Raw genomic sequence first — 26,650 nt, 5'->3', positions numbered from 1 at the left:
ATATTAGTATACATAGATGCAGAAGTGAGTCTGACAAATAATACAATTATCTAATATAAGCAGGGGCGGCTCACTCCGCGATTCTATCGCCGCGCTACAAGTACATGCCGGCGGCCGCGAGTTCGCGGCCTAATCAGGGGTGGCGCGCGTTCTCACGGAATCACAGACCAACCCCTATAGACATCCATTACAAGACGACTCGCGGTCGCCAGCCTTCCTAGTATTTGCACTGATATAAGCGCGGGCGCTCGCCGTGCCCGATCAGTAGCGACCAAGTAACAGACCCGAAAGCAGCGCGTGTTTTTCGCAGTAAAAAAATTTAAAAAGGGTATTTTGATGTCTTAAAGATGTCCACCTGTAGTGTGAAATGGTGTAGAAAGGTAACAAGAAGCTCAAATTTAAAAACAGACGTCATTACATTCCACATAAAAGTCATATTTATAATTTATTCAGAGCCGGCATAGGTCAACTTACATTGGCCACTACGCGTCAGTAAAGGGACAGTCCCTTTCATCTGGCGCGACTGCCCGCCGTCCTTGAAACGGCCAATCACAGCGCGCTTAACACATTCCCCGCCCGCTCCTCGCACCCCTGGCACTGGTGACTCGTATCGCGAACAAAATATACAAGACTGCTACTCTATAGGAGGTTCTCTGTGCACGGAATGCACGCTCGCACCTTCTAATGTTACATTACATCGCGAGTTTTTTTTAAGGTTCATATGCGATGCCCGCGTGTGGAATGGCTAATAATGCATAGTTAAATAGATATCATGAATAAAATAAATACCATAGGACATTTTTAAACAGATCTACTACTGATTAACTCCCCCAAAAAGATTCAATGAGGCTTGTGATGTTGGAACTCAAACAAAAATATATAAATACTATATATATACCTAGAAAGTACCCAAGACTTGAATATAATAGTATAACATTTTATCTGAGTATTACTATTATATATTCTGTGGTATTAATTCGTTTTAGTCCAAAGGCAACCCTATCGCCGGGCGCCGCGCACGTGCGGCTCGTTTCTTTGTTAGAATTTTGTAGGCATTTAAAAAGGCGGCATGTCGTGAACATCAAAGCAGTGGGCCTTCTGTACTTGTACTATTATATATTCTGTGATATAAGTAACTATTCCACATAGACAAAAAGACGCATAAGCGGACAAACATGACAAAAGAATAAGGTTTCCGCGTTGCCATTTTGCTACGGCGACCTAATAAACTCATGAAATTACTTAATACTGTACCTACCTATCACTCTTTTGTAACATAAGGTACTGTACTGTATTTGATTTTACTGCGAATACACTTTATTACTGTGTAGCTGAGACACATAATACGCTTATGTAATAGGTTACTCTGCAAGCCTACATAATGTTTGATCCCCAAACTTTGCAAATCCGGTAGTAACTACAAACATTAGTGTGTCACTAGTGGTTAATTGTAGAGAACTCGAATAAGCAATTATTTTGATTACATTTAGATATACTCTGTCAAACAAGTCTGTCAGTAAATAAGGACAAAGAAAACTATAGATATCCTTTTCTCTAACACCCTAAAGAAAAAGGGATGCATATATAGTTTTTTTTGTTCTTATTTACTAACAGACTTGTTTGACAGAGTATAAGTTATAATCATTAGCGAATGCTTAGGTAATCCATATCCGTACTAATATTATAAATGGGAAAGTGTGTGTGTCTGTTTGTTTGTCCGTCTTTCACGGCAAAACGGAGCGACTAATTGACGTGATTTTTTAAGTGGTGATATTTGAAGGTATGGAGAGTGCCATAGCCTACTTTTTGTCTCTTTCTAACGCGAGCTAAGCCGCGAGCAAAAGCTAGTCTTGTATAATTTTGTAATCATGATTATCATGAACGCAATAAAAGAAAAACATGTAAGTCAAGACAAGACTCAAGTTAAGCGGCCCATGATAATAGGTATTATCTGCTTGTCAGAATTGTCAGAAGTAAAATGTGACGGCGGCGACTGACAAGATGATATTGTTCGGCAAACTGTTAGTCAGTGGGCCCCTATATACCGTACCGTCTCGTTTAGTTACATCTACTCAGTTACACGTCAACAAAAACATGAACACGTTTCTGATATTATGAGCATACTCGTAAAAGCTTGTTCAAATATCCGAGTCGGGACTTCAGGCGCTTTGTTTACTATTATTCTATGGAAATCATTAGTATAAGTACATACGGTAATTCGTCTTAGAATTAAATAAGAATAGATTCATATTCATGCTAACGAAGTACGTTCATCTAAGTTTAGATCGATGAGTGCATTCAACAGTAGTTGAATCTACTAAGTATTCATTAAAAAAAATGTGAAGATAAACTAGAATGAAAATAATGCTACCCGCACTAACGTGTTAGAGAAACTCCAGCTACTCCTTTATAATTGCTACTAGTTATGTAGGAACTTACGATGTGTAAGAAAAATAAAACTTCATCTTTAAAAACTCATGAATTACGTCTATTAATACTAAACAATACCTAATCAACAATAATGTTATGTACTTAAATGGTAATATAATCTTAAATGGCAACATTGGAATAATTTTCTTTACCTTTCCCAACATTCCTAGGCTCAAAGAAATAACACTGCAGATATTCACTACCTTCAGCGCCAGTAAAATGTGTATTATAATTATAAATAAGGCACTTATTCTCTTCTTCTTCATCAGAAAACTTATGATTGTTCATTCTACACTCGTTCACGAAGAAATCCATGAAGTGACGATTCGCTTTGATCGCAGTATAACTGTGAGGGTAAGACTTGGTTTGTTTCCACTCGTAGATCTTTTCTGGATGAAACTGGACGCCGTAAAACGGATACCTGAAAACAATCGTTTTAATCAATAGAAAATTAATAAATGGTACATGGATTATATGGATATGCTACCATTAAAACTCGTTTTCAGAACACTGTGCGAAGCACATAGTGACCCTGCCTGCTATGCCGACGGTCCTGGGCATACTGTAGACAAATGCACAAACGCTCACGATAATATCTGTTTCATAGCTATCTATCTCTATCGCTCTTGCGTATTCACGCGACAGATCTAGACTGCATTTCTGTCGGCGTCTAGGGTCGACGATTGCCATTCGATTGGCAGGGCTAGTATCTTGGTACGGACATTTATTTGTGTGATGTGATGAGCACAGATATTTTTTTCTTGACTCATCCGATTTCGCGCGCACACACAGAGCCCTTAACACATATATAATATAACATAAATAGCATATTCAGTTCCAGGGTGGCTAGCCGAATGGCACAATCGCTCACGAAACGCTCACGAAACGAAGCGCTAGTAGATATCTATCTCTATCGCGCTTGCGTATTGGCGCGACAGAGCCAGCGGCGTATCGCTTTCGTTTGGCGTCGGAGAAATGCCATTCGGCTACGGGGCCAGGGCGTGCTACGGTACAAACTGAGAACCCTTGCAGTGAGTGTCAGAATTACAGAAATAATTGTCTGATTATGTCATTGTCTTGTAATTTCCGTGGACGAATGGAAGACTAATATTACTGAACTGCGATTAGTTTGGGATTGAGATAGCTGTCACTTCATGCAAATTTAGACTTATGTATATGACAAACCTATTAGGTATCGCTAATCACATTTTCATCACGATAGAGTTATGCATCGGGATAAATCGTATAGCTTGTGCATGTGCACTTCAGCAAAAGTAGGTAAGGTACATTACATACGTAATCCAGCAATTTTTATCAAAATCGGAGACGTGATCTAAATGTACAAACTTTTCGGGAATTGCACAACAAATACACCGCACTTTTATCAGTATTTTTCAAACATACAATTAACCGTACTTTGAGAATTTAAGGTGACGGACCCAATCATGGACAGTTTAAGAAAAAAATTCGCCTGTTTTTGATATTTCACTGATAAATGTAAAAATTCTACCGCCAAGCGTGTTAAATCTTGAATGTCCTATCCTTCTTCTACATTTCAAGAGTATTGCAGAATAGATACTCCTATTGGTTTCTTCATAGTTAACAAATTAAAACTAGGTGTTTTTTCTCCAATTATGGACGGCAGTTAAGTAATGGATCCCCCATTATGGACAGTGAAATAAGTTTAAAATTTTACTTTTAAAGCCAACTGATACGCAATGAGTCAATTTTATACACCATAAATACAATTAGTTTGGATTATTTTAACATAGGATTGTTTCTTGTAAATTTTGGTTTTGTAAATTGTTCCTTGTCCATCATAGGAGGTAGGCAGTTTTTCGGGTCCAGTAATGGACACTCGCAAAATAACGTCATTTCTTTATATCTTTGGAGCAACAAACTAGTATGTTTTATACCTTATCTCATGCTTAATGCAGTAAGTAAAACGCATTCAAGATTACACTGTGCGTTATTTTTTTATTATTTTATACATGAACTCATCTCTCTTAGCAACATTACTAAGAATTCGTATTGATATTTTTTTCAGTACACTGGTGAATTTTATCTTGTCTCCAAATCCTTCAGAAATAACCGAATTAATTGAAACTTCAAAATTAAACAGCTCTACAACTCTAGTTTATGGTACATAGCTGTCAGTTTTTAGAAACTTATTTTAGATACTTATTTTTAAGGATTTGTGTTTTATTTGTCCATAATGGCATCACCGTCCATTATGGGGTATTTTACCTTAGATTTTTTAAGAATAGGTATATTGAGCAGTTGGTAGGGTGCCGTGTTTGAAAATACTATAATTTATATTGACTGTACTTTGCTGATTCCTTTTGATACTTACCTATTATGTTCCACACTAGCTATGAATTCCAGTCCGTTGGCGTCGTTGCTGTGTGCCGTTACTCGCCACTCTTTAGTCAAGTTGTGAGACTTCAGGTTCTGAAAGCATATTTAAACCATAATCAGTTCATAATCTACAAATATATACAAGTGTAATTTGTAGGTAATTAATAAGTAGATAAATGTAAATCAAACAAATCAAATCAAGTCAAATCTTTATCTACAAATCAGATCTTTAAAGCCTGAATACGACGTACATACGGTTCAAATACATATGATAATATCTTATTATTGGTGTAAATAACCTAACCACAAAACTAAAAAATTTTAAAAACCTCCGACCGCGAAATAGTAGACCGATTTTCATGAAACATGGCTCCATGGGATTTTCAAGAACACTCCCGACTAACTCAGCTTTCAGACAAAAAAAACTAAATCTAAATCGGTTCATCCGTTTGGGAGCTACGATGCCACAGACAGACAGACAGACACGTCAAACTTATAACACCCCGTCGTTTTTGCGTCGGGGGTTAAAAAAGCCTAACTTTGATATAAAGTTTGGGCCTCAAATGATCATGATACAGGAAAGTATCAGATAGCAATCAGACCGAGTAGCAACCGGCGAAATTTTATTCAATAGGTTACTGTTCAATAGGTTCTTTTAGAAAAAATACCTATCAGATGGACCCAAATTATACGCGATATGTGTAGAATCGCGTAAAACACGATCTTCATTACCCATCAGACAACCGATAAATACGAGGAAAGGTAAAAAAAAAGGTACCTCATCCACAATACAAAATTGATGATGGTTGGCTGTGATGTCTTCACGGGACAATATATTGATAATGTCTTCACCAGCGCTCTTGTACATCTTGCTCTTGCGGAAATCTATAAAGAAGTGATAGGTATTATACAATTTACTGTTATTAGGAAAATATTATTTTCATTAAAATAGTAGAAAGGTAAGGGTTTAGTATAAACAAAGATAATCGAGTATTATAGAGAGATACTGTCAAAGTAAAATGTGTAATCACAGTGCAAAGACTGCCATCTCTCGACACAGGCATAATAGTTATTTGTTATACAAGGGGGCAAAGTTGTATTTTAACGCCGAGTGTGGAATGGAAAAACGAGCAAGTGAAAGGATTCTATAGTTGAACCACGAGCGAAGCGAGTGATTCGAGAATAGAATCCTGAACTTGCGAGTTTTTTAACACACGAGAAGTAAAATACATTTGCACCCGAGTGTAACACAAAACTTTTCCCCTCACTATAGCGAGGAAACTACAACGCAAAAAGTGCGTTTATCACTGCTACCAGTAGTTCCACAGGTGGTAAATCATCTTTATTACTAGATTCACCTACTTTTATCAATTTTAAAGCAGTTAATTTGACTTTATTCAAGGTCAAATTACTTTACCCACTAGTGGATAAAATGCGTTTTTACCCGCTGGTATTAAAGGACAAAACACGTGTTTCCGAGCTAGTGAGGGGAAAAATTTTTGAACCTCAGTTTTGACAATTTGGCCCATATTCTTAGCTTGATACTTATGTGTTAAAATGTCAAATATTTTTATTAGCGCCATCTAGCCGAGCGTTCCCCAAAGATGTATCGCCATCTTGGTTACCGTACCTTTTTCTTTATGGTTTTGAGGTACGTTTTTTTCGTAGACTATCTGTCTATACGGAGTTTACATATGTTTTTGGTATAAACAATAATTTAGGTGCAATTAAAAGTAGGTTTCAAGAAATCGAGAAACATACCTCCTTAAAAAGAAATGTTAGTGGCTCTATATATACGATATGGATCGGAATTGTCTGTATCAGATCTTTGAAATCATTTAAGTATAATTTTTAAGAAAAAAAAACCGTCGCCTTTCGGGTTCTGGTGAAAGCTACTAGCGAATGTTGGATTATGTAGAAATGTGTAAGTATTTTTTAAAACTGCTTTTAATGCTTTAATTATTAGATGGCAACACAAATGACACACGAAATATACGTATAACGTTAAGGTTTGAGGAGTTTCCTTAATTCCTCATGAATCCGATTGATTATATTATAAGAAATCGAAGCTTGACAAACTTTGACTTCAAAACTTATGCTTAACAAACATAACTAAATAAATGTCACTGTTCTGAACTTCAATGCATGCTTTTCTTACAAAAATACCAAAGTCACTATGAGTGTGCCACTGTGCCGTTCAGGTTTGAGGAGTTTGGTTCTGGCCATCATCAGCAGTTCCACTGCACCAAATGTCACTGTTCTGGACGAAAGTGCATGCTGTTCTTATAAAAATACCAAAGTCACTATAAGCGTGCCGTTCAGATTTGAGGAGTTCGGTTCTGACCATCATCAGAAATTCCACTGCACCAAATGTCACTGTTCTGGACGAAAGTGCATGCTGTTCTTATAAAAATGGCAAAGTCACTATAAGCGTGCCGTTCAGATTTGAGGAGTTTGGTTCTGGCCATCATCAGCAGTTCCACTGCACCAAATGTCACTGTTCTGGACGAAAGTGCATGCTGTTCTTATAAAAATACCAAAGTCACTATAAGCGTGCCGTTCAGATTTGAGGAGTTCGGTTCTGACCATCATCAGAAATTCCACTGCACCAAATGTCACTGTTCTGGACGAAAGTGCATGCTGTTCGTATAAAAATACCAAAGTCACTATAAGCGTGCCGTTCAGATTTGAAGAGTTCCGTTCTGGCCATCATCAGCAGTTCCACTGCACCAAATGTCACTGTTCCGTACCTAAATGCATGCTGTTCCTTTAAAAACACAAAAATCACCATATGTATGCCTTTCAGATTTGAGGAGTTCCCTCGATTTCTCCAGGATCCCATCATCAGAACTGGGTTCTGAGAAAAATGGGACCAATCTGTATGCATATACATTCAATCAAAAAAAAAATTTTCAAAATCGGTCCAGTAACGACGGAGAAATGAAATGAAATGAAATGAAATGAAATGAAATGAAATGAAATGAAATGAAATGAAATGAAATGAAATGAAATGAAATGAAATGAAATGAAATGAAATGAAATGAAATGATTTATTGTCAGACCACAGGTAAAAAATATAAAAGATGTCAAAAATAATAATAATCGTATCTTTTCCGCAGTCTACCATTTCTGGTGTACAATATTTTGGGGCATGCAAAGCATGCAATAAAAACTATTTACAATATTTACACAGTCACAAAAAGCTAAGCAACAATATGAAAAATAGGTACCTACTTCAGAATATGTCAAAGTTATTGTTATTATTATGTCAAATCGTAAATGTGCAATAATTACTTAAATATTTATTTATAATTGTCCATTATTATTTAAAAAGTCAAGTGGGGAATAGAACATTTTATCCAAAAGCCATTCGTGAAGCACTTTCTTAAATTTTGTATTGTCATAGTCCTTAAATACGTCTGGAATATTATTATAAATTTTGATTGACATGGAGAAAATGCTATTTTTGTAAAAACTTGACTTGGTTTGATGCGTATTTACCAATTTGTACACATTTCTCAAATTACGATGGAATCTATCATTCCTTTGATATAGGTTAAGGTTCTTTTTTACAAACATAGCCACTTCTTTAATGTACAAACAAGGCATCGGCAAAATCTTAAATTTGGTAAAAAGAGGCCTACAGGAATCTCTCTGGGATGCACCACAGAGCGCTCTTATACAACGTTTCTGCATCTTAAAAACTTTTAGCCAGTCCGTAGAATTTCCCCAGAATATTATACCGTATGTGAGGGTAGACTGAACATAACCAAAATACGACATTAGCCCCGCTTTTTCCGATGCATTATTTATCAATCTACGTATCGGAGATATCGAGGAACAAACATAAAAAAATAAAAAAAAAAAAACATACAGACGACTTGATAACCGTCCTTCTTGAGATATGAGGCGACGGTTAAAAATAAGGATAACTATGTAGCTAGGGCTTCCAAATACCGGACATTCTCCTATACCGGTATTCATTCCGGTATTGGCGATTTCAATACCGGGATCACGGGATCCCGGTATTGAAATCAGGAAAATATAAAAACCAAGTAATTTGCTTAAAATAACAAATTTTATTCAAAATCTCGTTTGTTAATTTTCATGCGTGTTATACTACAGCAGAATCTTGCTAATCCGACTTACAATTCTTACAAATGGGTCAAATCGATTACATTTCCAACTTAAAAAGTTTCGATTTTGACCCAAAACGGTTTTTCAAACTTATGTGGCCAAGTCGGCTCAAATTTTATTGTTTTTAAGTATACCTACATAGTTCAAACGGCTACGCCCTGTGCTCTTTATTTTTGTTGTGAGTGGGACTGAGGACGCAGTATAAAATCAAGCGGGAAAGAGCGCCAGATCTATACTCAGGTGATTCTGTAAGTTAGATATCGCCTCCAGATCGGACATTTTGCAAGAAGACGCGGCCATAGCAAACCATGTTTTTTGCCAAATCGTTCTCTTTAAGCTCGTGCGGAATAGAACCTTTTACATTTTAATAATAACAGGCCTTTGCATCTATAACAGACGATTCAAGCAGCATCCTTGCGACTGGCCGTATAGCCCAATTCAAGAGAGGATCCCTCGTCCGCACACACAGCAGGTGTATGCTCCCCCAGATGGGTGGGGGTTAGAGGCCTGCTCGTGACGCCTCATGCGTTTATCATTCAAGGAGAAAAACCAGGCATTGGCGTGCTTGGATTGACCGTCATGGATAACACGGCGCCACGTGGGTCGGTTCTCGGCCAGTCGTTGCCACTGGTTGCATGGAATATCAAATGTGACTATGTCACGCTTCACGCAATCTTTAAAGCGCAGCATTGGCCGTCCGACCGGTCTCTTTGCATCTGCAACCTCTTCCAGCAGGATTTGACGCGGCAAACGAGTCCGCTCCATTCGATACACATGCCCGAGCCACCTCAGTCGCCTCTTCTTTAATATATGGCTATGATACTAGGAAGCTGTGTCTCATTCATGCAGTGTTACATTTTATAGTCGGTGTTAATGGTATAATTGTACTGTAGATTTAACTATAATATCAGTATCACTTTATTAAATAATAAGCATTAAGAGCATTTCTCGATTACACACACTCTATAGTTTCATCATTGACTTTTGAAATTAGAACATGAGATGATTTTTTTTAAACACATTGTAATCAATATCTATGGTACAATTTAGTGGTATTTTTGTTTTTCGTGGCGCTAGAGGCGCTAAAGCACTAATAAAATAAATCCACCAAATCATTCAATAATTAGCCAAGAATCCGCACGAAGCGCTTTGCTTCTTCTTTTCTTATGCGCACTGCCAAGGAGTGGAATTCCTTGCCGGCGGCTATATTTCCGAGCTCATATAACCCGGCAACCTTCAAATCAAGAGTGAACAGGCATCTTCTGGGCGAGCTCACTCCATTGTAGGCCACGTCTTTGACTCTGCTTTGGCTAGTCTGTGGCCAAGAGTAAGCCCATTTATAAAAAAAAGCTAAATTGTCCGACATAGATTATTAAAAATCACATTAAGAAATAATCTATGGAATCACACATTACTTTGCGGAAATCCATGATAATCAAAATCAAAAAGATTACTTCGCGGAATAGGAACACTTCATTTACCTATAAGAAAAGTAATTTTCCTCATTTTGATAGTTGAGTAGTGAGTTCCCTATTTCGTTACTATCGGGAATGTTACGGCAAAGTTTTCAGCTAGAGTTCAACCACAGAGAACCTCCTATAGAGTAGAAATCTTGTATATTTTGTTCGCGATACGAGTCACCAGTGTTTGGGGTGCGAGGAGCGGGCGGGGAATGTGTTAAGCGCGCTGTGATTGGCCGTTTCAAGGACGGCGGGCAGTCGCGCCAGATGAAAAGGGACAGAAGTATGACTGTCCCTCTAAGGTCCGACCGAGATCTCGGTCTCGGTCTCGGTCTCGGCATTCTCGGCCGAAAATCGGGCCGAGAACTCGGTCTCGGCTCTCGGCCAAAATGGGCCGAGATTCTCGGTGAAACCGAGACTCAGATTTTTGAATTTATTGCGCACTCGCGTCCAATCGGTTTTTAGCTACCCTTTGTTACATCGCCCGTTTGGTATCCCGATTTTAGTGATTTTGGTAGGTATCGATATTTCTCTATAAGCTATGGCGCCTGCTTACCATCAGGCGAGCCGTATACTTGTTTATCACTGATGTAGTCTATTTTGCTACGGTAGATGGGTAAGGGGTGCGGTAGGTTTGGGTAGTTACGGAACCAAACACTAAACACGGCCCGACATGCTCCTAGATTCCTGATTAATAGGCGAATTTCGGTTATGAAAACATTTTTTGCAAAAATTGTATGTTTTTCGCTGTTTTATAAATTCTCGGTCTCGGTCTCGGTCTCGGCCGAGAATCAAATTGAATCTCGGTCTCGGTCTCGTTCTCGGCCGAGACAAAAATATCGTTCTCGGTCGGACCTTATGTCCCTCTACTGACGCGTAAGTGGCCAATGTAGGCCATCCCAACAGCACCAACCCGTCTCTTCCCTTAGGGTTGAAGAGTGGGGGCGCAAAGCAAGCACCCCTCGGGGAGCCGACTAGCGCTGGTGCTGGGGGGATTGGCCGCGGAGCAACGGCCAACTGCGGGAGGGACGCACCGCTTCCAAATTCTGGTGGGGCGGCTCCGGGCGCCATAGACGACGCTACTGCACCCCAGGGTGCGGATGCGCAGTCGGGTGGAGGAGTAGCCCCAACCAGGAGGCAGAAGAGGCGTGCGAAGGCGCGGGAGAATAGGGACGCGCAAGTGGGGGCCGGACCCTCCACTAGTGGGGCGGGGAGGCAGCCTAACAAGAGGTCACTGGGGGCCAGTGGCGACTCTTCTCTGCTCGCTGGCGACCACAAGCGAACGAGGGTGGGGGGGACGTTTGCTGAGGTAGCGGCGAGCGAGAAGATGGCTATCGTCCCAGTGGCCTTTCCTGGGGAAAAGGTGATGTTGGAGCATAGGTCGGCCATAGTGAGCGTCCTGCTCGTAGCTTTGGACGAGGCGGCCGATCCTATGCCCGACATCACACTAGGTGCTGTCACGGGGGTGCGCTTCACATCACCTGCGGAGGAAGCGACGCAGTGGGATGGCTCCGCTCGGTGATCGGAAGAGGAGAGATCGGCGGGCGGCGCCTGAAAGTCGTGGCTGCTAAAGATCTGCCGAAGCCGGTCAAGATGGCCTGGCGTACGGCGATCGATGGCAGCCAGGACGTGTCGCTGGCTCTGCGGGTGATGCAGAGGCGCAACCCTAAACTCCGCACCGACGAGTGGAAGGTGGTCGACACCGTGATGTCGGAGCTGAACACCAGGCGCATCGTTCTGATGGACCAGGTGTCAGCTGACGTCATCAGGGAGGCCGGCTACGTTCTTCACTCGGGGCTCGACACCAGCCACTTCAAGCTCCTGGAGACGGGGAAGGAGCGTGAGCATGAAGAGGCTGGGGTGGAGCCCGGCGCGGACGGGGGGGAGGGGGACTCGGTGGCCAATGAGGCTTCGGGCGCCGCGGGGGCGGCGACGGGGGAGGCCCCGGAGCGGGACGCGCCGCCTGGCGCTCCTGCGGAGGTGGCTCGGGACCGGTCAGAGGCGGGGGAAGTGGTGCTAGTCGGGGAGAGTTTCGCCGGGCTGCGCTGGACCCGAGAGTCGTCACCGATCCTATCGGTGGCGGGCTCGGAGGACCTGCGCGGTCTGGAGGAACTCTACCTGGAGGGCACCACTTCGCCCATGTCCTGCGACAACACGGTCCAGGAGGCGGCCGCTGATCTCAGCACCGCCAAACACTAACCGCCGTAATGGAGGGGCTAAGGTGTGTACAAATAAACTTACAACACAATAAGGCCGCCACTGCCCTTCTGGCTAGGCAGCTAAAAAGCGACAAGTTCGACATTGCTCTTATTCAAGAACCATATATTTACAAGGGAGAGATAAGAGGCTTAAATGGTACTGGCGGGACGATACTGTATATCTGCCCCGAGAGTAATATGAGGACATGTATTTATGTTAAAACCGGCATTGATGCTATGCTTCTAAATGCTTTCTGTTCCAGGGATCTGACCACGGTCAAGATCCTGAATAAAGGGGGGTAAGGCACTAGTCATCTCATCAGCCTACCTTCCCTACGAGGCGGCGGATCCCATCACCACACAACTGCGGGATCTTGCTGACTACGGCAGCCGGGCGAACACTGACCTGATCATCGGCTGCGATGCGAACGCACACCACGTCATCTGGGGAAGCTCGGATGTCAACAGAAGAGGAGAGAAGGTACTGGAATTCCTGGTAAGCTCTTCACTACAACTCTTAAATAAAGGCAATGAGCCGACATTCGTCAATGCTAGGCGAGGTGAGGTCATTGATATAACGCTAGCGTCCAACAACGCAAGTAATAAAGTTAGTTCATGGCATGTCTCTGGGGAGATTTCTTTATCGGACCATAGATATATATGCTTTAGGTATACCACTAAAATCAAAGTAGAAGTTATACTAAAACGGAATCCCAGGAATACCAACTGGTTATCGTTCAAGGATGACCTTAAGGCGGACCTGGGAAACCCCAATGGTAAGCTAAACTCTATTATTGACATAGAACTTGAAGCTGACAAAATAGGGCAAGCCGTCCATACGGCTTGGACAAATAACTGCCCGGAAAAGAAAATCCTGGCGAAGAAGGTACCCTGGTGGAATCCGGAGATAGCAAAACTCAGGAAAGAAACTAGGGCTGTCTTCAACGATGCCAAAAGAAGTAATGATTTTGAGCTCTACGCGCGAAAACTCACAGAGTATAGCAAGGCAGTGAGGAAAGCGAAAAGGAAAGCGTGGAAAAACCACTGCGATCAAATCGGTTCCATTCCGGAAGGCATGAGACTCACGAAGGCACTAGCCACAACGAAGTCAGTCCCACTCACCTCTATTAGAAGGAGTGATGGTGGAATGACTGAAACGGGGCTAGAGACCCTCAAGGTGATGTGTGCCACACATTTTCCAGGCTCGATAATAAATCAGAGTGTACCAGACGATGAACCAATTAGTGTTACGGAACAGTGCACTCGCACGACCAGGCATAATTGGGACACGTCGAAAAAGGTAGTAGACCACAACAAAATACAATGGGCATTATCGACATTTCAGCCATATAAAGCCCCGGGGCCAGATGGAATCTACCCCATACTACTACGAGAAGGCGCTAACGTACTTATACCCCACTTGAGTAGACTGTACAAAGCGTGTATTGCCTTCGGACATGTACCACGTGCATGGAGGTTAGTAAAGGTAACATACTTGCCCAAACCAGGCAAAGAGGATTACACAGAAGCCAAATCATATAGGCCCATAAGTCTATCATCATTTCTCCTTAAAACTTTGGAGAAACTGGTGGACAGACACATCAGGGATGGTCCGCTCAAGAGACATCCACTACACCGCTTGCAATGTGCATACCAGCCGGGCAAGTCCACGGAGACAGCACTACACCTGGTGACAACTAGAGCGGAGCAGGCCATAGAAAACAAAGAACTATGTCTTGCTGCATTTCTGTATGTCGAGTCGAAGGTGCCTTTGATCGCACCACATATGGTGCAATCAATAATGCTGCACTCAAACATGGCATAGAACCTACCATCTGCCGCTGGATAGGTAATATGTTGAACAGCCGGCTAATTAAGTCCTCCCTCATGGGGGAAGAATTACTAGCCACAGCAACAAAAGGTTGTCCACAAGGTGGGGTTCTCTCTCCGACTCTATGGAGCCTGGTAGTGAACTCACTTTTGGAAGAACTAAATAGGGGCCCAGTATATACAGTGGGTTATGCAGATGATTTAGTGATACTCATAAACGGGAAATTCCCGGGAACGGTGTCAGAAATCATGAATACAGCACTGAGGCAAGTGGAGAGGTGGTGTAACCACCAACAACTCTCCATCAATCCAGGCAAAACAGTGGTAGTACCGTTTACCAGGAAAAGGGCCCTTACTGGCATGGAGCAACTAAGGCTCTATGGAAGGGTACTTGAACTTTCCAATGAAGTGAAATATCTAGGGGTAACACTAGACAAAGAACTGAACTGGAAAAGACACGTCGAACTGACCACAGCCAAGGCACTTAGAGTGTTTGGAATGTGTAGGTCAGCTTACGGCAAAACATGGGGTTTAAACCCAAAGGTACTAAGGTGGATCTACACCATGATGGTGAGACCTATAATCCTGTACGGAAGCCTGGCCTGGTGGCCAAGGACATTACTGAGCACATGCAAGGATGTCCTCATGAAGGTACAAAGGACAGCATGCATGGCTATAACGGGTGCGTTCAGAACGACGCCAACAGCAGCATTGGAGGTACTATTGGATCTCCCGCCGCTACATCTAGTGATACAGTCTGAGGCACTGAAATCGCTACACCGGCTGGCTTTAACAGGCCTCTGGAGCGATAGCATGCCGAAGACTCCCAAGTAACAATTTCTGGTCCTATAGTGGTCGAGAGCACCAAATTAAATCACATTAAATGGTCCTATAAATAGTCTATATTGGTACTGTAGAGCCGATTTGGCGCAATTATGCAGCCATTTAGTGATATAATAGGGCTATAGCAGTATCATCCGTGACGTTTAAGGTCTATAATGGTGATGTGATGATGACTATTGTGCTAATTTGTTGACATAGAGGACACAGTAACGCTATTATAGTATCAATTCATGCTATAGTAGCATTTGAGATTCCGTTATACAGGTTTTTTGTTCTGTAATAGCAGTTGCCGTCCCTTTTAATGCGAATGAATGAATGAAATTTCTAAAATAATTTAATGTGTGTAATATTTAACAAAAACTGTTCTAAACGAGGAACTTTATGAAAAGTGGCGTGTGAACTTGTGAAGTTTAGTGTCAATCAAAATAATTTGGATTTCGTATAATTCCATCATTACTGCAAAAAGGTATGCGATGGAAATTTTACCGTTTAAATAATATTAGTTTAATGGAGTATTTTAAGTGCGCCCTCGATTTATACCTGTTTTGAATAAAATAAATAAATATAATTTAATACAATAAAATTATTGGCACCATAGTTTCTAATATGGATCCAAGAAGTAAAACATACGCTTTTATAGTTCGACTATGTCACTTATCATACGCATTCACTGCCATAAGCCCGCCATTGTGGATTCAATTAGGGTTGCATGAGACTTTAACTATGATCCAGTTTAACTTATAAGTTCTTTATATAGAAAACAATACTTGTTTTCAATGTTTTACTATAGAAAGATCTTCTAAACAGTTTTTTTTTTTTATAAAACATATAGTAAACTCAGCTATAACGCTATTGTGTTTTAAAAGAGATACCGAAACCATTATTCCACAGTTCTGTGATATAAAAGAGTAATTGTGACGTATACGGCGATGAGATATAAAAGGCATTAGAAAACGACTATTAACGCTTTTCAAAGCTATATAAACGTATCCTGAAAACTTCATTATACAGCAAAATAGCTCTATAATGGTATTCATATCACTACTACAGTGTTAAATACTGTAGCAGTGTTTTCCAAAGCCACTATATCCCAAAATAGTGGTATAGTTAGGTTTTAATTTCTGTTAAAATACGACTACTAAAAATACTATAAGCGGCTTGTTGGGAACCTTAATAGCGCAAATTGATAGCATAACAGTGATTCCTAACACTATTATACAATAATATTGTTCTTTAGTAGGTTATTTGATCCTGTTATAGACCAGGCCTATAGCGGCTCTATAAAATGGTGATATAAACGTTTACATCACTTCCTAATAACACCTTTTAGCTGTATAACACAACAACTATAGCGGCTTGTCAGGAACCTTAATAGCGTAAATTGATTGCATAACAGTGATTTCTAACACCATTATATAATAATATTGTTCTATAGTAGTCATTTTTGATCCTGTTATAGACCAGGCCTATAGCGGCTCTATAAAATGGTGATATAAACGTTTACATCACTTCCTAATAACACCTTTTAGCTGTATAACGCAACAACTATAGCGGCTTGTCGGGAACCTTAATAGCGCAAATTTATTGCATAGCAGTGATTCCTAACACTATTATACAATAATATAGATCTATAGTAGGCATATTTGATCCTGTTATAGACCAGGCCTATAGCGGCTCTATAAAATGGTGATATAAACGTTTACATCACTTCCTAATAACACCTTTTAGCGGTATAAGCTTATAGAGCTAAAAGGTGTTACTGGAGGCTTTTATACGACAAGCGGTCACGCCGAAAACCTTTATACGACATCTATAGTAGCTTTTGGCGTCGAAAACCAAAATTATAGCACTAAAATGTTACTTGGGCTAAACACACAAGCATGGAATACAACAATTCTATGGGAAGGCTGATGAGTATGGGCTGCGACAAAATGCAACCGAAATTCATCTTCCACAAAAACTTCAAAACCAAAGTCCATACTAGAGCCGAATGGAAGGAGGGTCTGGAGACACCCACCCCTGATGACAACACCATCATCTGGTATACAGACGGGTCCAAGATGGCATCTGGTACGGGCGCAGGCATTTATGCAAATGACTACAGTGGTAGTATCAGCATGGGCAATTATGCCACGGTCTTCCAAGCCGAGACATATGCAATAATTGCCTGTGTACATGAGAATATAGTTAGACAAATCCAAGGTAAGACTATCTATATACTCAGCGACAGTCAAGCGGCACTCAAAGCCTTCACATCGCCCAGAGTTACCTCTAGACTGGTATTAAACGGCATCCAAGCTCTTAACAAGCTTGGAAGGCAAAACAAGGTGCAACTGGTATGGATACCGGGGCACGAAGGCTTCATTGGCAATGAAAACGCTGATGAACTTGCCAAGGCCGGATCTGAAGACAACTTCATAGGTCCGGAACCTTATGTGGGCCTTTCACAAGGAACCATCAGAATGGCTATGAAAGACCAAACAAAGGCTAGTCACCAAAAAGAGTGGGATGCCCTGGTTGGTCTGAAGCATTCAAAGCTCTTCATGCAGAGGGTAGACTCTGGATGGAGCAAAAAGCTAGGGAAGCTAGGCAAAAGACAACTCCAAATTATAACGGGGGTGTTCACAGGCCATTACGGGGTCAAAGGAATTTTGGCCAAGATGGGACACGCCGACAACACTGATTGTCGCATGTGTGGCGAAGAGGAAGAGACCGTCAGACATTTAATGTGTGAATGTCACGCCCTCGCCAGACAAAGAATGAAGAACTTTGGAGCAGGCTACCTGGCACCGAAGGACTTCAGAGAGCTACCCATGAGCCTCATCATCCGATACGTGGAGATGGTCGAGAAGCTCCTGAATAGCTGAAGGATCTTAGGATCGTAGGGGGTAATTGCACAAAAGATCCCGATGGGTCGAAGTGTATCCGTAAGGGCCCCCGCAGATTTAAGATAAGATAAGTGGCCAATGTAAGTTGACCTATGCCGGCTCTGAATAAATTATAAATATGACTTATTTGTGGAATGTAATGCCGTCTGTTTTTAAATTTGAGCTTCTTGTTACCTTTCCACACCATTTCACACTACAGGTGGACATCTTTAAGGCATCAAAATACCCTTTTCCAATTTTTTAGTGCGAAAAACACGCGCTGCTTTCGGGTCTGTTACTTGGTCGATACTGATCGGGCACGGCGAGCGCCCGCGCTTATATCAGTGCAAATACTAGGAAGGCTGGCGACCGCGAGTCGTCTTGTAATGGATGTCTATAGGGGTTGGTCTGTGAGTTCAACACACTAACGCACACGTACAACAGTGAAATTAGAGTAGCTACGGTATACGATAGTTCGTTTGCATTAACCAATATAGATGCATCAAGGCGATTTGTTTACAGAGGATCTATGGCCTATTACAACTACGTTTGACGTGTTGCTTTTCTGTCACACTTACGTGCGAAGTCACAAGTGCGACAAATGTGTCAAAAACTGTTCGCGGCAGACCCTCCTCAATGAATGCTTTTGACGCGTAACTTTAATTCTTTATCTGGGTAATCATCGAAAAAACTATCATTTTCATACAAATCTTGCAAAAACACCAAACAGAGAATGTGTCAAATCGAGAAAAGAGAGCAACAAGCAAGATTTACGCGTGTAGTGACCATCATGATGCAGAAATTTTACGTTTTTGATGAGTAATTTACGTTAATTTGGCATAATTTGTTAGTTTTTAAAAATACCGGGATCCCGGTATTGCTAAATTAAATACCGGTATTGAAATGGGCCCAAAAAAAGGCGGGATCCCGGGATCCCGAGATACCGGGATCCCGGTATTGGAAGCCCTAGTAGCTTAACGCTTTCTGACAAAATAAATATATAATAATAAAGAAATAGACAGCTATCGAAGGTACAAAGATCCGACTTACCACTAGTAAAATTAAGAGGACTATTCCCAAAAGAGTGGCAATGGACTCTGTTCTCGACCGGCCCCCGGCCCGAGGCCAGTATGATGATCAGCTCGAAGCCAAGACAGGTGCCGAAGATAGGGAAATAGTCCCCGGCCTCGTTGATCTCGATGGCTGACTCGTAGATATGTTGCCCTGCGTCTGCGAAACCGTTGGACTGGTTGAAGTATGTTGCTCCGCCGGGGAACAGGACGCTAGAATAAAAAGTAGAATTATCAATTAAGGAGAAATTCTGGCTTTACACAGGTAATAAGTCTAGTTCGAGGACAAAGTACATAATCCAACATTCGCAAGTACCTTTCACCAGAACCCCAAAAACGGCGGTTTTTTTCTTAAAAATTATTCGGAGATGTAGTTCTTAGTGGATATTCTACTTCTCTCCATTTAGTTAGCAGAGGGAGCTCCGAGACGAGAGGAACGAGAGTCACACTGAAGATTCTATTGTGTAAACTACATTTAAGTAGCTAAGGACTACTAAGTACTAGCTAAGGATACTTACCCGTTTAATTTTCCAATAATATCTTTGTAATATGCACGGTCTTTCCCGATCCTGAAACAAAATAAATCAATTTCGGAAAATTATTATGTTGAAAATCCAATTTACAGGTAGGTATCCTCTATTATTTTACAGAAAAATCTTAAAAAGTGTTTATTGCTTTATTAAATTCCCTTCTATCTGCGTTGCATTGAACTGCCGAGATAACTGACCTCCCGCCCCGCGTTTGCAGCTTGTATAAAGGAATGGTCACTTACCTATAAGTACCTATAATAAATATAAATAAAAAATAAATAAATATTGGGGACACCTTACACAGATCAACTTAGCCCCAAACGAAGCATGGCTTGTACTATGGGTGCTAAGCGACGATATACATTATTAAATAGATCAATACATACTTATATACATAGGAAACATCTATAAAAAGGTAAATAATAAAGGTAAAGGTAATGAAAAGGTTAACGTACATTATCGGTACAACTCTTGCCCCGGACGCCTCCAAAGCTTTCACATACGACGCCGCGATGTAACTAGTGTAGTTCTCAGGATACTTGTCCCAGAACTTGTAGTGTTGCTCCTGGGCTAGCACGCCGATGATGGGCCGGTCGTTGAGCGCCGGCGCCGGCGCACCTTCGCAGTGCAAAAAATACGCCAACGTCAGCAACGCACCCATCGTGCTCGAACACATTGCTCGGATCTCGGAATTCAGCGACCTATAATTTTATGGATGGGTACTATGAGGTCTATGAGAGTATTGAGAGTAGAGTCACCGGCATAAAGAAGTGATAATTTCAATCGTTTTAATCGTTTGACAATTTCGTATGACATTTCAAACAAGACGTTAATATGACAAAGGAACAGAAATCATCACTTCTTTATACCGGTGACTGAACGCGCATAAAAAAGGACACTTACAAAATTGTATACCTAAATACAACACGGAAGAAACGCTTTAATAATAAACTTCACTTCCTTCAAAATTCTGTCGGCAATTTATTTATAATGTGGAATTAATGTGATGATGTTGATGATACCTATTTTTGTATTTTCAGACTTGGGGAATCCATGATCATTATTTTATACTCTTCATCTTGAAGATTAACTGATATTAATGGAAATATTTTACAGTGACGTAATCAAAAATTTACCTATAGAAATGACCTAGGTATGCTCTAATGTGCCTGACCTGACCGGCCGGCGTTTAGATTTTACATATCGCGGCTTTGAAAAAATATAAGTTTGTTATCTTCATAATGTTCACATTGCTAGTCCAAGCACAAAACAATCTCTACAACAATATCAAGTTATCTTTGGTTTGTTCACAATATTTGAAATATCAACCCACTAAATTGTTTAGGTACACGAGAAGTCTTACCGAATCCGAGCGCGAATTAATCAGGGCATAGAATTTAAGAAACGTAAACAACTAATATGATTGCTGCTTTTAGAAAATATTTACACTATAACAGTCACAACACAAACAAATGACTACTGCACAATAGTCTGTCACTGTACGTACTTATATCGACTCCAATGGAGCGGACTAATATCATCACAAAACAGAGTTATTTCCGTACAAACTCGATAAGCACGAACACATGTTGTGTCCCTACTAGAAGTTGCTATAAATATCCCCACTCATGTTGAAGTGTTACAATTAGCTCTAGTTTTTGGAATTATTATTTGAAACCCTTGGTTACACGAACAAAACGATGATAAGAGTGAACAGTTTGACATAGTTACCTCATTAGAATGTGTTGGTGTGGTGTCAGTTTATGCAATAGTTTGGGATGGAAGGATGAGACTGTTTGTTTGTTTATCTATAACAGCTGATCTGCGTTAGAGTTATCTCTGAACTGAAGTGAGATTGCATGAATCGCCGTTGCTATCGGCTGTACGAGTATCTAACTGAATTTAAACTGTAGTGCGTTAGACTAACATTAAGATTTTATCAATAAAGATATATTTATGTTTTACTATGGATTTTGACTATAACAACTTTCAGTATGACCAAAACGAGCCTCAATTGTTTATTTGCCAAAAAAATCTTCGCCGCCAAACTATGCCATAGAAATCGCCATTCTTTCAAAAAGACGGTCGGTCTAACTAGTCTGGCTAGTAATTCATACTATACTTAGTTACTCGTATACAGAGTATATTGTTGAGTCAATAAGCACACCTATCAGATCTAGTCTAGATTGGAATCGTATCAATTAACTTAAAAAATATCATATGAAAAATAAAAACTTTCATTTTTTTCATACAAATTGTATGGATTTTTTTTTAAAGAGATATAGTGTGAAAAGTATCTTTCGGTAAGTCCTAACGACTGAATCAACTCTTGAGATTAGGTTACCAACAACTACCGGGATAGGAAAATGTTCGACGAATAGGTATGTACCTACCTAATAAGTACCTGTATGATACCTAACGTAAAAAAGTAACGGAATAATTTATGGTCGGTCGTTCCGCCAACTACTCGTACTTAGATCACTTAGCCCTAGCTCACCCTAGCTTGATGCTAGGTACCGATATGGTCCCATAGGTAAAATATTATGGCGTATCCTTGCCAAAAGAGCCCTTATGCTTTATCTGCAATAAGGACGAATTTCTGTTGGAATTTTATATGAAAACATCCTTCACATGAAACATAAAAAAACCTTTCTTAGATGGAAAGCCGCATAGAATAATAAATACCTACGAGAATGAGAACTAAAGCTAAGGTAGCAACTGAAAAGATCTTATAAGAATAACTTACTGCCATTACAGCCGTCTTCATCTTCAAGCTCAGTCTCTTGTGTTGCACATCTCGTAATATCTCCATCTCTGCTTTCAGGAAATTGTAGACGTATATGGGGTTCACAAAATCCAGTATTCTCCTGACTTATCATTATACATTACTGCTCGTAATCTATTTTTGTATCGAGTGAATTCTGAAATAACATTTTCATGAGACACGAACTGAATCAATGACATTTACGACGCATGCGCAATGCAAAAGCGCAGCTGGCATTGTTTTTATTTTTAAAAGACTGATAGTATGGGATACGTTAGAAAGAATATGTTCCGTCATATGTTATTTTTTACTGTAAGCAATTATTATAATTGCGTATAGTAATTACGGGTCTGAATTGGACCGCCTTGTTTGCTTGCCGGTTTCAGTGCCTAGGGTTTGCTACACTAGACACCTGTTCGCGGAGGGTAGCGGGATCCGAAGCACGGTTTTCCGTTGGCCGACCGCAGGTAGTTGGGGGCCCAAGTAGAGGTTTCGCCAATCTTGAAAGGCTGCCCCGCCAACTCGCAAAAAATCCCGTAGATGCGCTGTTGTGCCGGTTGGCGACCGGAGAGAGGACCCGACAGACGTCTATGGGGGGGTTCGGGCGTCCCCGCAGTCTCCAGACCAGGTAATCTCTAATTAGTGTTGGCGACCCTAGTGCACTGCTGGGTGAGTGGAATCGCACCTTTTCAACTGCCGTCTTCCCCAGCCTATTCACACTCAAAAACATAAAATGAAATCCAAAGTTAGAAAAAGAGCAAGTAAACACAACGGAATGCACCTCCTCTCACTAAAAGTGCACCTCTCTAACATTCGAGGCTTGCACTCTAATCTCGCTGCAGTCCACCACCATCTCGAGACGGAAAAGCCTCACCTACTCTGCCTAACTGAGACCCAAATCAGGAGCCCTGTAGACGCAGCGTACCTACATTACCCAGGGTACACCCTGGAGCACTCTTTTAAACCACGCGCCGGTGTGTGTATATTCGCTCGCGATAACATCTGCTGTCGACGTCTTCGTAATCTCGAGGCAACCAATTTCTCTACCTTGTGGCTTCTGGTGGATCTGGGCGCCCAACAAATTGTATACGCCCTTGTTTATCGTTCACACAGTGGTGACCCGGAGACATCCAGGCTTTTTGAACACCTCACTGAATCGGCGGAAGTTGCGCAGCAACGATACCCCGCTGCACAGTTGGTTTTTCTGGGCGACTTCAATGCTCATCACGAAGAGTGGTTATGTCCATTCCAGTTTACGGACCATGCTGGGAGAGAGACCCGCAAGTTTGCATTATCACTCGATCTCACCCAGCTGGTTGATCAGCCAACTCGGGTTCCGGACGTTGCTGGTCACACACCCAACTGCTTGGACCTTCTAATGACGACAGATCCAGACAGGTACAGTGTATCTGTGTCTTCCCCCCTGGGAACCTCTGACCACTGCTTGGTAAAAGCTGTATCCTTCCTTTCCCCGCAGGATCACAGCCCAAGAAGCTCTCGTCGTATTTGGCGATACAAATCGGCAGACTGGGACGAAATGCGGCACTTCTTCGCGTCCTTTCCCTGGCAGCAAAGTTGTTTCACTAGTGGTGATCCGTCGATCTGTGCGAATGCTGTCACTGACGTGTTGCGTCGGGGTATGAAATACTATATTCCCTACTCTGACGTAGCAACCGGGGGTGCGGCTCGTCCCTGGTTCAATGCCGACTGCGACCGGGCGGAGGCCCTTAAGCAAGCGGCTTATTTGTCGTGGGCGAGCGCCCGTAGTCGTAGAGATCCGGATATACACGCAAAGAAACAGTCTTTCAACAGAGCTGCTAAGTTCTGCAAGAAAGTTATACGGAAGGCTCGTTTTCTCCATGTCAGTCGCATAGGCGCCAAGTTAGCCTCATATCCGGCAGGTAGTAGAGCGTTTTGGTCCCTAGCAAAGTCAGTGGAGTCAAATTTCTGCCGCTCCTCCTTACCTCCATTGCTAAGACCGGACGGATCGTTGGCACATACTGCAAAAGAGAAGGCTAACCTGTTTGCCGCTCTATTTGCCGATAATTCGCGTCTGGATGTTGGCGTCGCAAAGCCTACCTCCTTACCAGCCTTTGGAACTTCAATGCCCGAAGTTAAAATCCATCAAAAGGAGGTACTGAAAGCCCTGCGCAATCTAGACGTGAATAAAACTAGTGGTCCCGACGGAGTTCCAGCGATTGTTTTGAAAACCTGTGCGCCTGAATTGTCTCCGGTACTGACACGTCTGTATCGTCTCTCCCTGAGGACAGGTCTAGTTCCAAAATCGTGGAAACTAGCGAACGTACAGCCTGTACCCAAAAAGGGTAGTCGTGCTGACCCGTCAAATTACCGCCCCATCGCGATCACCTCCATACTATGCAAGGTTATGGAGCGTGTATTGAACTCTAAGCTCCTGGCATATCTTGAAGGTAACGATCTCCTCAGTGATCGGCAATATGGATTTCGTCGGAACCGATCAACTGGGGACCTTCTGATCTATGTCACCCACCTATGGGGCGAGGCCATCGAGAGACACGGAGAGGCTGTAGCCGTGTCCCTTGACATTTCCAAGGCCTTCGACAGAGTGTGGCACGACAGCCTAATATGCAAGCTGAGCGCCTACGGAATTTCGCCTGGCCTGCGCTCCTGGATCACTGACTTCCTGAGGGACCGATCTATTCGAGTTGTCCTAGACGGGTGCTCATCTGATCTGTTGGCTATAAACGCCGGGGTCCCTCAGGGCTCAGTTCTCTCCGCGACCCTCTTTTTGCTGCACATCAATGACCTGCTTAAGCCCGGTATCGTTGGGTATGCGGATGACAGCACGGTCACGGAAAGATATCTTTCCGATGCGAGGGCCAGTGTGAATGACACCAGATCCCTCAGGGAGGCGATGGTGGAACGCCTGAACTTGTCCCTGGACGCCGTATCCAGCTGGGGCGAGGCCAATTTGGTTGGATTTAACGCCACCAAAACCCAGGCGTGTTTATTCACCGCGAAGCGGAGCCAATTTACCTTGGCTCCCACTTTCCAGAATGTGTCCCTTCCGCTGACCGACCACTTAGAACTTCTCGGTGTAAGCTTGAAGTCCAACCTGAACTTTGGGTCGACCATAGAGTCCAGGGCTAAAAATGCTGCCAAAAAACTTGGTGTCCTATTTAAGGTGAAGCGGTATTTTACGCCGAATCAGCTTATCTCCCTGTACCAAGCACAGGTCCGATCGTGCGTGGAATACTGCTGTCACCTTTGGGACGGTTCCGCCAAGTATCAGCTGGCGGCCCTGGATGCGATAGAGCGTCGGGCACATAGGCTCTTCGGCGATGACCCTACTATTAAGGCAAAATTGCAGACCCTAGAACATCGCCGTCGAGTCGCTTGTCTGTCGATATTCTACCGGATACATTCTGGGGAGTGCGCTCAAGAACTGCACGACCTAATTCCTCCTTCTCCTTTCCATCTTCGGACGTCCAGGCGAGGGGAACGAATGCACCCGTATGTGGTTAGTGTTCCATTTATCCGCACAAAGCGATTTGCCTCATCCTTTGTAATGCGGACTGCAAAGGAGTGGAATGCGCTCCCAGCATCGGTGTTCCCAGAGAAATACGACCTCGGTCTCTTTAAACGTAGAGTGAACAGGCTATTACTGAATCGGTGAGCTCCATCTTAGACTCTGTCTTCACTTCCCATCAGGTGTGACTAGGGTCAATCGCCGATCAGTCCATAATAAAAAAAAAAAAAAAAAAAAACATATAAAAAGAAAAGTTTTCTTCTTTGGTTCTGTCATTAAGTTAATAATCTATCTGTACCTAAATAATAGATTGTTAAAATGTTATCTCTCTCTTAGAATGTTATGTGAAGCGAGGAACTTTATGTAGCCCTGTCTTTTTTTTTAAAGTATAAATAGGTAGACGTTTGACCACGATCACACCTGATGGTAAGTGATGATGCGGTCTACGGTGGAGCACGCTTACCTATGAAATACCTATTTACTCTTGCTTTAAAAAGACCTGGATTGTACTCATGTGGAAACACAGACTCAGGCAGGAATTATTATTTTTGAGATGCTGTAAAATCTCACTGCCGGGCTAGCCCGCTTTTTCTATTCCTCCCGATTTTTAGCAGTCCAGTTAGAACTCTTCTAAACCGCATTCTAACTGGCTGCT

At 42.1% G+C, this 26,650-nt stretch overlaps 2 protein-coding genes across 8 annotated transcripts; one reads left to right on the top strand and one right to left on the bottom strand.

The window, feature by feature from the left end:
* Positions 1–2,466: 2,466 nt before the first annotated feature.
* On the bottom strand, positions 2,467–22,652 carry LOC125231930 (gamma-glutamyl hydrolase A-like). 7 transcript variants are annotated; one of them, XM_048137532.1, is made up of 7 exons: positions 22,470–22,652; positions 20,179–20,341; positions 19,712–19,762; positions 19,174–19,406; positions 5,567–5,673; positions 4,784–4,881; positions 2,467–2,851 (listed from the first exon to the last, which is right to left on the bottom strand). In XM_048137532.1, the coding sequence occupies exons 1-7, from the start codon at positions 22,600–22,602 to the stop codon at positions 2,551–2,553; spliced, it is 1,086 nt and encodes a 361-aa protein (XP_047993489.1). In that variant the 5' UTR covers positions 22,603–22,652; the 3' UTR covers positions 2,467–2,550. The 7 variants fall into 7 exon arrangements, with proteins under 7 accessions (XP_047993489.1, XP_047993490.1, XP_047993495.1 ...); XM_048137533.1 differs by having other exon boundaries at positions 22,479–22,652; XM_048137538.1 differs by having other exon boundaries at positions 20,179–20,424; positions 22,479–22,605.
* On the top strand, positions 11,285–12,883 carry LOC125231932. The gene is made up of 2 exons (XM_048137539.1): positions 11,285–12,606; positions 12,847–12,883. Exon 1 carries the CDS (start codon positions 11,979–11,981, stop codon positions 12,582–12,584), a length of 606 nt encoding a protein of 201 aa, XP_047993496.1. The 5' UTR covers positions 11,285–11,978; the 3' UTR covers positions 12,585–12,606; positions 12,847–12,883.
* Positions 22,653–26,650: the final 3,998 nt, after the last annotated feature.

The sequence above is a fragment of the Leguminivora glycinivorella genome, chromosome 12 (genome assembly GCF_023078275.1).
Source record: "Leguminivora glycinivorella isolate SPB_JAAS2020 chromosome 12, LegGlyc_1.1, whole genome shotgun sequence".
In the NCBI taxonomy this organism is placed as follows: domain Eukaryota; kingdom Metazoa; phylum Arthropoda; class Insecta; order Lepidoptera; family Tortricidae; genus Leguminivora; species Leguminivora glycinivorella.
Note: the sequence above shows the minus strand (reverse complement) of the source record. Positions and strands in the feature narration are given on the sequence as shown.